Source organism: Triticum urartu, chromosome 3A (genome assembly GCF_056163025.1).
Source record: "Triticum urartu cultivar PI428250 chromosome 3A, HENAU_Tu73, whole genome shotgun sequence".
Lineage (NCBI taxonomy): Eukaryota > Viridiplantae > Streptophyta > Magnoliopsida > Poales > Poaceae > Triticum > Triticum urartu.
This window is the reverse complement of record NC_141875.1, coordinates 327,122,157-327,133,388: the sequence shown is the minus strand read 5'-3', so window position 1 is coordinate 327,133,388 and position 11,232 is coordinate 327,122,157. Positions and strand designations below refer to the sequence as shown.

The window sequence follows — 11,232 nt, the reverse complement described above, 5'->3', positions numbered from 1 at the left end:
CGCTATCCAACATGCATCTAGAGTATTAAGTTAAAAACAGAGTAACGCCTTAAGCAAGATGACATGATGTAGAGGGATAGACTCATGCAATATGAAGAAAACCCCATCTTGTTATCCTCGATGGCAACAATACAATACGTGCCTTGCTGCCCCTACTGTCACTGGAAAGGACACCGCAAGATTGAACCCAAAGCTAAGAACTTCTCCCATTGCAAGAAAGATCAATCTAGTAGGCCAAACCAAACTGATAATTCGAAGAGACTTACAAAGATAACCAATCATACATAAAAGAATTCAAAGAAGATTCAAATATTATTCATAGATAGACTTGATCATAAACCCACAATTCATCGATCTCAACAAACACACCGCAAAAACAAGATTACATCGAATAGTTCTCCACAAGAGAGGGGGAGAACATTGTATTGAGATCCAAAAAGATAGAAGAAGCCATCTAGCTAATAACTATGGACCCATAGGTCTAAGGTAAACTACTCACACTTCATCGGAGAGGCTATGGTGTTGATGTAGAAGCCCTCCGTGATAGATGCCCCCTCTGGCGGAGCTCCGGAACAGGCCCCAAGATGGGATCTCATGGATACAGAAAGTTACAGCGGTGGAATTAGGGTTTTGGCTCCGTATCTCATCGTTTGGGGGTACGTAGGTATATATAGGAGGAAGGAGTACGTCGGTGGAGCAACAAGGGGCCCACGAGGGTGGAGGGCGCGCCTGGGGGGGTAGGCGCGCCCCCTACCTCATGGCCTCCTGTTTCTTTTCTTGACGTAGGGTCCAAGTCTCCCGGATCATAATCTTCCTAAAAATCACGTTCCCAAAGGTTTCATTCCGTTTGGACTCCGTTTGGTATTCCTTTTCTTCGAAACCCTAAAACATGCAAAAAAACATCAATTCTGGGATGGGCCTCCGGTTAATAGGTTAGTCCCAAAAATAATATAGAAGTGGATAATAAAGCCCAATAATGCCCAAAACAGTAGATAATATAGCATGGAGCAATCAAAAATTATAGATATGTTGGAGACGTGTCATCTGCTGATCAACTGCTTAAGTGGGAAAGAGGGAATGAGGTGTGGGCCATACTTAACAGAATAGTAATGGCACCTGCAACTGAGATTCCATCTGAAGTACATCAAGTTTTGGACATAAACAAAGAAGTGTTCCAAGAACCTACCAGTTTGCCACCTCACAGAGTGTTGACCACACTATCAACTTACTCCCAAACACTGTACCTATAAACTGCAGGCCCTACAGATACTCTCCTTTACAGAAGGATGAGATTGAGAGACAGGTGAAGGAGATGTTGGACAGTGGTCTGATCACACCCAGTATGAGTCCCTTTGCTGCTCCTGTGCTATTGGTCAAGAAAAAGGATGGCACTTGGAGGTTTTGTGTCGATTACAGGAGACTGAATGCTGTAACAGTAAAAAACAAATTTCCTATGCCAGTCATTGATGAAATTCTGGATGAGTTAGGAGGTGCTAAGTGGTTTTCTAAGCTAGACTTGAGAGCTGGATATCATCAAATTAGAATGAAAGAAGAGGACAAATTTAAAACAATCTTTAAAACACACCATGGGTAGTTTCAGTTTAGAGTTGTGCCATTTGGTTTAGCTACAACTCCTGGCACTTTTCAGTGTGTCATGAACTTCATATTTGCTGGAGCAAACAGGAAATTTGTGCTGGTATTTATGGATGATATTTTAGTATTCAGTTTTACACTGGAGGAACACTTAGAACATCTACAGTCAGTGTTTGATATACTCAAGGAACAACAGTTGTTTGTTAAAGAAAGCAAATGTGCTTTTGCCCAGCAGTCACTGGAATACTTGGGCCACATAATCTCTGACAAAGGAGTGGCTACAAATCCTGCTAAAACTGAGGCAATGTTACAGTGGCCTGTACCTACAAATGTGTCTGAGCTCAGAGGATTTTAGGGTCTCACTGGGTATTATAGGAAATTTGTCAGGAATTATGGTTTGTTGGCAAAACCACTCACAACCCTTCTGAAAAAACAAGCCTTTGCATGGTCTGATGCAGCTCAGCAAGCTTTTCAACTCCTCAAACAAGCTATGAGTGACACACCAGTGCTAGCTCTGCCCAACTTTGAGAAAACATTTACTGTTGAGACAGATGCATGCAACACGGGTGTGGGAGCAGTGTTATCTTAGGAAGGACATCCTGTGGCATATTATAGCAAGGCTTTGGGGGTGACCAGTCAGAAGAAATCCATTTATGAGAAGGAATTTTTGGCAATTATGATGGCCATTGACAGGTGGAGATCTTACTTGGTTAGAGCACCTTTTGTAATAAAAACAGACCACCAAAGTTTATGTCATTTGGGAGATCAAAACCTGACATTTGATCTTCAGAGAAAGGCAATGACTAAACTGGTGGGTTTACAATTCTCTATCCAGTACAGAAAAGGGGTGGAAAACACTACTGCTGATGCATTGTCCAGAGTGGCACATCTGTTTGCTACTCAAAATGTGACAACAGGCAAACATGTGTGGGTGCAAGAAGTTCTTTACTCCTATTCTGTAGATCCAGTGGCCATCTCCATGTTGCAGAAACTTGCAGTGGATCCCAATGCTTGTCCTGGGTTCACATTGCAGCAAGGATTGTTGAAACAAGACCACAAGATCTAGGTGGGAGCTAACACTAGGTTACAAACTAAACTCATTCAGGCTTTCCATTCAACTCCTGTGGGTGGCCACTCTGGAATTTTGCCCACATATCACAGAGTTAAGCAGCTATTCAGTTGGACAAACATGAAGTCTGATGTGGAAAATTTTGTCAAACAATGTGGCATTTGTCAGCAAGCAAAGCATGAGTTATGCAAAGTGCCAGGACTGTTGCAACATTTGCCAGTGCCTGACAGTCCTTGGCAGTCTATAGGTATGTATTTCGTTGAAGGACTTCCAAAATCTGATGGCTTCTCTGTTATTCTTGTGGTGGTGGATCATTTCACAAAAGTGGGGCACTTTCTTCCTTTGAAGCATCTGTTTACTGCAGCCTCTGTTGCAAAGGTGTTTCTGAACAATATAGTTAAACTGCATGGCCTGGCTTTGACAATTGTGTCTGACAGAGACAAAATATTCACTAGTGCCTTCTGGAAGGAGCTCTTCAGGGTGTGGGGTACTGAGCTGCAAATGAGCACAACATATCACCCCCAGACAGATGGGTAAACAGAGCGAGTTAATCAATGTCTGGAGATGTATTTGAGATGTGCCCGCATCATCCCTACATACCACTACTGTTGTTCTAGATCCATGCATAACTGCTGCATCGACATTAATTTTAAACTTTCCTATAGGCGGCGGAACCCATGTCTTACTCTCAACTGTATGGGATGATCGCCTTCCCCGAGCTTGTCCCGACTCCTTGATCTCTCCCAATTCTTCTATAAACAAATGTGCTAATGCTCATGGAATCCCTTCCATTTCCTTTCAGCATTGCCCGCGGGAAGCTAATAAGCTGGCACATTTTTTAGCTAGGTATAGCCATGAGCAAGGTAGTACGTATGAATGGGCAGAGGAAGCCCCAAACTTCTTGTTATCACATGTACTCTTTGATGTAACCTTGCCACGAGATGAATAAAGTTCCATGAGGCTTTCCCTTCAAAAAAAAAACAAATGCGCTAATGCTCTACTTTTTTTTGAGATTTTTTTTGAGGGAACTGCTTGTGACTAGCATGACCAACAATCACTTGGCCCATGTCAAACGTTCACCCAGCCCAGTAAATTGTCCTTTTTAGGCGATTTCTATTTGTCTAGCTTATTATGGGCCAAGTTTCCTGGTCTGATGGGGCAGTGCACAGCGCAAATAATGGCCGATGAGAGAATAACGAGGGAGACGGGTGGCTACGAGAAAAAAGAAGGGAAAATTTTGTTTTTGCCACTCTAGATTTTGCCAATTTTCCTTATGCCACTCTAGATTTTGACATGTCACTTTTGCCACTCTTAGTTTTTGACAATTGTCACAAATGCCATTCCTGTGGAAACAATTACAATTTTTCATTAAACCGTGAACATTTTTTGAATTGTGAACAAATTTTCAAATATGATGAAATTTCAAAATTCATGAACAAAATTATAAAATTTCGAACATTTTTCAAATTGTGAACAAATATTAAAACCGTAAACTTTTTTGAATTGTGAACAAATTTTGAAACCATGAACAGTTTTCGAATTGTGCACAAACTTCGAAACCATGCTTTTTTTGAATTGTGCACAAATTTTAAATTAATAAAAAATTAAATAGAAACAAAAGAAAAAAAGGAAAAGAAAAATGAGAGAAAAGAAAAGAAAAAAGAAAGTAGAAAAACAAGAATAAAGAAAAAAAGAAAAAAATATAAATATGAAAATGAGAGAAAAGAAAATAGAAAAACAGAATAAAGAAAAATCTGTTTCAATGAACCTTCTAGAAGTTTCCCAAAACCAGAAAAAATCAGCTGGAAACCTCTAGAAGGTTCCCAGAATCGGGGGCGTTGAAACGGTTAAACAGGCCGGCCGTTGCGTCGCTGCTCGGTCGCTCACCTATGCGAAGCGCCGACAGTTTGAGGCAATGAGCGACAAATAGCATTTTCTGAAGTACTCAGGTAGCGAAAGGACTCTTTCGCGACCGAGCTAGGCGGCGCTGGGGGTATTCATGGGTATTCCATGGAATACCAAAGAATTTGGCCCAAAAAAATTTGACTATACACGTATTGATGGAGCCCACTATAGATTAGCAGGTCTCCGTCTGTTACTTAAAAAAAAGCAGGTGTCCGTCTCGCGCGAATCCCCAAACCTAGCTGACGGCGCCGGCGACGGCAAGCGATTCCAGCCCCGTGCCCCTGCCCCTCTCCCTGTCCTCCGGCCCTCCCCTACCCTCTGGGCTCTGGCCTTCCCCTCGGCCTCCGTCCTCCGCGGTTCGTGCGGGGTTGCGGCAGTGGGCTGCGAGCCTCCCCTTGCACCGGCACTGCTCTGGGCGCCCTTTACCTCCGGCGTTCGTCGCCGTCAGGCGTCGCCGCGTCAGTCCGCCGTCAATCCACACCAATCACGGAACCACCAAGGTAGTATTCCTCTATTTTTTCAACAAATCTGGAGTTCTTTTTGCAAATTGCCACTGCCATGCCACATTGCCACTAATAGAAGTTCTTGTAAATTGTAATTGTTTGTCACTGCCACTAATTATAGCTATAGTTGTAGTCTGAAACAGTGAAACACTCCACTGCCACGTTGTAAAGTGTAATTGTTTGTCACTTCCACTAATTGTAGCTATAGGTTGTAGTCTGAAAGAGTGAAACACTGCCATTGCCACGTTGTAAATTGTAATTGTTTGTCACTGCCACATTGCCTATAAGTTGCTCACTGGCAATATCCTTTGTTGTTTGTAATCTTTCTTAATTGTTAGAGATATTGCCACAATGATATTTTGTTACTATTATCGATGCATGGTCATTGAGTCATTGATTTTGCTATTTTACTGCAGATTTGTTGTTCTATTATATTACTTTGGCCAAAAATAAAATTTGAAAGAATACCCACGAGCAAATTCCTGACTCTGCCAGCGGGCCACGCGCGATCCATTGGCGCAGCCATACTCAGCCTGAGGTAGAGTAGTATCTTATATTTCTTCCTAGGTTATTCTCCGAAGCATTGATACGTGCACATGTTTTTTTGCATGATAATACGTGTCTCATTCCTATCATAAAGATTAAAGTACAAGTCACGTAAAAATCGACATGACAAAACTGAAAAGATAACGAACATCTCCGAGCTTTACACCAACGTCGATCACCTGCCTTCGGCACCACAACAACAGCCACCGAAGAAAAGAATGACGAATCACCTCTTCACCCAAGCTCGACGCGGCTCCATCGCTGATATGCAGCTTTGCGGACCTCCAAGGTGGCTCACCAAAAGTGAAGCCCTTACCGTTGAACGAATCAGACCGGGACAACACCCCGGACATGCGATCGAACTCTAGATCCGACATCCCACTGCGACTAAGACGCCGCAGAAGGAAACCATAGCTGCCATCCACGAATCACGAACTCAACACATGTTCTGTCTTCCAGATGCCGTCGATGTAGACCACAATCTGCATCCGCTCCTGGACTACCCCCTAAGCTCCGCGCCGACGCTGGAGCAAACGCCGTCGCAATGGCGGAGCCCGAGGACACATATCCACCACGAGGATGCCACCGCCGCCACACCATCTTTACTTGAACAGACTGGTTTTTAAATGCATCCCCAACCATAAGACCGATGGCCTCATCAGGGAAGGATCGGAAAAATCTTTATTCAGCACCGTCATCGTCGCCGTCGAAGTAAAGACGATAAGCAACCTAAAAACCTAGACTATGAAGGAGTAAAAACGATCCACACGTATGGATCCAGCGACCCTCCTCCTCATCGACGATCGAAATCGTCGGCGGAGGGGAACCGCCGAAGGACGACGCTGGAAGATTAGCCTCTCCTGACGGCGGCTAGGGTTCCAACCGCCAGGGACAGGATGAAAACGATCTAATGTTTATTGTAGCGGCGGCGGCGGCTGCTTGATATGTGCACATGTGCCGTGTCCGCGTACGCAGGATACGTGGCCGGTACACGTGTCACCAGAGTATCCTGTTTTTCTGATTTGATTAACAAAAAAGAGCTGACACGCCGCCAGGACGCCGGCGACACGGGAGCGCAGCGAGCCCAATAGAAGCCCACCTCCTAACCCTAGCAGCCATCGGTCTTTCTCAGTTCGCTCCATTGCATAGGACATGGGATTGGATCGAGCGACCGCGTGACGGCGCCGCCGCCGCCTGGAATCACCTTGCCGCCTCCTGTAGACTGTAGCCGCCTGCCGCCAGCACGGTAACTTCTTCTTTCTCAAGTCCCTGCTCTCCTTCGGTGCTCCCATGCTGTTGCCTCCTGCCTGTCGTCCTCCTCTAGTGGTGCTGGGTGCTGGCTTGCTATTGCTTCGCTTCGTACAGTATACTGTTGTTGCTTGCTCCTGCTCATCTGCTGCTGTTGCTGTTGTTCCGGCTAGGCAGTGACATACATACATGGCATCTGTGGGCTGTAGTTGGAAAAGAGGCATGGATGCAACAAATGGGGCTGTAGTTGGAAATCATGTCACACAATCAGTTATTCTTTGGACTTATTACATGATATTCTATTAATTATTCATATATATACCCGTCATATTGCTGTTTCTATAAATTGCCGTGTCCCCGTCCCCGTATCACATCGAGGGTCGTCGTCGCCGCCTTGTGGGTACTTGCCGCACCATCCCCAAAGTGCGAGAGGCGCTGCTCCTACGAATGCTTTGCTTCCTTCTAGCTGGCCTTGGAGCCCTCGCTTCTTTAATTTCCAGCAAGAAATTGAGCAAACCTGGAAGGTGGTTAGCACTAGCACATGGCTACTTTGCTTCAGTATTAAATGTTCTACTAGTATAGATTTGATCCATCCATCAGTGATTTAGTTGAGGGTACAGGTTAAGGTTAGAGAAGCCTGCTGCATATCAAATTAAGGCGTAGAGCCTTTTATAATCTCATGTGTATGTTTTATTCTACAAATCCAAGTACTAGTTCATGTGATGTTGCCAAGAAACTATAGTGTCAGTATTATTTTTTCTACTTGTATACAGTACCTTTGCATTTGTTCTTAGGGACTGCAGGTTGTTTTGAATTTTGCCCATACCGTATACCTGTGACCACCTACTTAAAATAACAGGGAAAGTATATACAGAGGCTAAATAGCCTAGAAATTTCACCAAGTATTTTTCCTTCTGTTGGAGCAATAGTACTTGTATGATTTGTGGTATAGTTGTGCAAAAATAATGAAACCTGCTACCGCTAGTCAGTAGCCTTGGGTCATTGTTCTGTGAAGCAGCCAGTATAGTAACTGAAAGAGAAGGACCTTACTGGCTAGTATTTGGAAGCTGTATAGGTTAACACAAATTTACAACTGTTGTTTTTTTAGTGGACTGACACTAGTATGATTGGTAATTAAAGCCACGACCTTATTTTTCATTTATTTCTTGACCTGCTTTTTTTTTGTTTATTCGCAGGGTTGCTCTATTATATTATTTACTATACTTTGATTTGAATTTACTGTTCTTTCTCTTAACGCGTGTAATTTGTATTTCAGATAATCGTGTGGTCTCTTAGGCGATTATTAGAAGAAGGGACTGGCAAAATTGATCCATAGAAAAGTCTGTCTTTGAACAATGAACCGAAAATTCCTGTACATGACGGCCATGAACGTCAAAAGGAGTTCATACACTCTGCACCGCATCAAGGCGTCACAATTGTTTTACCCCAAGGGTGCACCTGACTCCGCGACTGCAGCGGTGGAGGACCGTTCTGTGCCGCCACCAACAATGGCTTTCCACTCTCCTTGGTCCGAGCATAGATGGGAGATAATGGAGTTCATGCTCTTCGGCAGCAGCAGGAACAAGATCGTCTGCACAGACGAGAGAGGTCGAGCCGTCTTATATGATGACGGCCTGCAAGCTGTCCGCATGTTGCCAAGCCTCAAAAAGGCCAAGTGGAAATCAGTGCCCCTCGCCGTTGGTGACAACCTGTTGGTCATGGAGGCGATCCCTAAGAACGATCAAAAGATGGAACATCAATCTTTCGAGGCGCTTATGTATGGCGAAAGGCCTAAAATGTTCAAGGGGGTGGACTTTTTCTGGCACTCCATCCCACCGCCGCCTTATGTCTATGCCCCTGGCTATGGTGTCGACCGTTCTGGTGTGATCACCGCGTGCACTGTGGTCAATGGCTCAAGCATCTTGATATCCACAGAGAGCCTCGGCACCTACTGCTTGGACACGGTGAGCGGTAAGTGGAGCAAGACTGGTGCCTGGCCGCTGCCGTTTAAAGGACTTGCAGAATATGTTCCGGAGTACGATCTCTGGTTTGGTGTCTCGGCAAAGGGTGGTGGCGTCCTCTGCGCATCAGACCTGGGTGCTGCCTCGGCAAAGCAGACGCCGCCGGTGGTACTCCAAGAGTGGGAGGGATTTGCTGCCCCTGAGGGTACCGAGCTAGGATCGCACCTCCTGCACCTAGGTGCCGTGCGTTTCTGTGTTGCCAAGTTGATCATGACAACAAGGCCGCAAGAGACGTGCTGCCAGATGTGCTGTTTCCATGACACTACTGCCATTGTCGACAAGTTAGTGATGTTTACTGGCGTGGAGATTCAGCGATGTGGCAGAGGGCTTAAGGTGATCAAGCACAGATCGTTTCGTTATAGTATGGGCGCATGCAGCATGGCCAAGATACTTTATTAGTCAAGTCGGGCTGTTTAATTTCCCCTCACAGCATGTTCCTAGTTAATAAGAGGGCTCTTCTTTTAGATGCAATAAATAATAGGGTTCTAGTACAGGAATAACCGGATATGCACATCTCCTTTGAAAGCAATAATTTTTTACGTCATGTTCCTTAGCGCTCCGATTCACTAGAAAAAGATACAAGAGACTTGCCTGGTTAATTTCTAAAAACATGAGCGAAAACCATTAAAAGATGCCCACACAATAGAGCATCTCGATTCACTAGAAAAAGATACAAGAGACTTGCCTGGTTAATTTCTAAAAACATGAGCAAAAACCATTAAAAGATGCCCACACAATAGAGCATCTCGACTGACCTGGCTACCCACATGACACACACACTGTCAAGGTTGCTTACAATATCACCTCTACCCAAGCAAGCAACTCGAGACCCATTCAAATGAACACATGAGAACCCTATTGGCCTATGTGATGCACCAGCATAGCTTGACTTGCCCATCAGATGGCATCATTGCGACCACGTCGCCCTGCAACGCTACAAGCTTCGACTTCACGGTTAGGACGTGTCGAACAGAATAAAATGCCGCGACCCTGCTCTTCTTGCCACCATTCATTGCCACACGAGTTGCAACGCTACCGGACGACCACAGACAAGCGTTAGTCCCTCCGACCAAATTGGAGCAGTGGAAGAGCATGTATGTAACCATCCTATTTAATCATTAGTCATTGCACGTTTAATTAGAAGTTAAGACCAGATAAACTAAATTAGCACCTACGGGTTTCTTCAACAGGTATAAATTGCTTAACTAGGTATTTTATTTCTTAAATAAGTACAGTGCTACAGGTGCATTACAATCTCATTTGCTACAAGAGGAAAACCTTGGCCAACTGTACAGCAATGCCACACCAAAATTGGACCAGCACCGAAAATATCTGTGGGTCAACTAGAACACATCGGAGACATACATTGACCACCACCACCAGAAGTTGCACACTGGATTGCAGTCAACTGGCCAACAGTTAGTCTTTGTATGGGTTGCAACCTCTAGCCAATTAGAGCACCCACATCCGGTCTCCTCATACGCCCCTATACTTCCGGACAGATCGGTCAGTGACCATTCACAAAATCGTGACCCAACTAGGCTCCTCAAACCGGCCTTATACGTCCGGGCTGACCGACACCCCTCATATATGTGGCGGATATGTGGAGGCCCGGATGCGTCCGGGCGTGTCCGCCACATCGGTCTGACTAGCGGGACCTACGCGACACCCGTTGTTACCCAGCGGTCTGGTGAGGACGTCACTCCGGTGCGTCGCTCGAGGGGCCAAATCTAGCTATTTAAGCCGGACGGCAACCCTCAACCTACCCACAGTCCCATTCTCCCTTCTCTGCGCCACTATCCCCCCATCCGCTCGTAACTCGGAGCTCATCATCCGCCTATAGCCATGGCCCAAGAACGGACCACCCCCTAGGTGATGCTCACTCCAGAGCGCCAGTCGCTACTCCTAGAGGAGATTCGGACGCGGCGCACCACTCGGATTGCAGTCGACCTGCCTCCAGACTCTCCGGAGTGTGAGGAGGAGGAGTAGGCGCCGGACGCAAACATGGAGGAGGAAGAGGAGGAAGGAGAGGCGGATCCGACACGTCTGGCTGCAGGAATCGGCATGGGCGATGCGCAAGCGGGGTTTAAGATCGTCTAAGTGGAGGAGGCGGCGGAGCAGCAAGCCATCCTCGACTCCATCCACTTAGAGGCGAAGGTGGAGGCAAACTGCCGCCACATCCATGAGGCACAGGAAGAGGTCAACGAACTCTTCGGAGACATGGAGTCCGACGAGGAGTCGGAGCTGCCGGAGGCGGCGGCGGATCAACAAGCCATCCTCAACTCCATCCACTCACAGGCGAAGGTGGAGGCAAACCGCCGCCACCTCCCCGAGGCACATGCAGAGG

The 11,232-nt window shown here is 45.9% G+C and overlaps 1 protein-coding gene across 1 annotated transcript; it reads left to right on the top strand.

Moving 5' to 3' along the window:
- Positions 1-6,663: 6,663 nt before the first annotated feature.
- LOC125545330 (uncharacterized) lies at positions 6,664-9,429 on the top strand. Its single transcript, XM_048709242.2, has 2 exons — positions 6,664-6,862; positions 8,141-9,429. Exon 2 carries the CDS (start codon positions 8,220-8,222, stop codon positions 9,282-9,284), a length of 1,065 nt encoding a protein of 354 aa, XP_048565199.1. The 5' UTR covers positions 6,664-6,862; positions 8,141-8,219; the 3' UTR covers positions 9,285-9,429.
- The last annotated feature ends 1,803 nt before the right edge of the window (positions 9,430-11,232 follow it).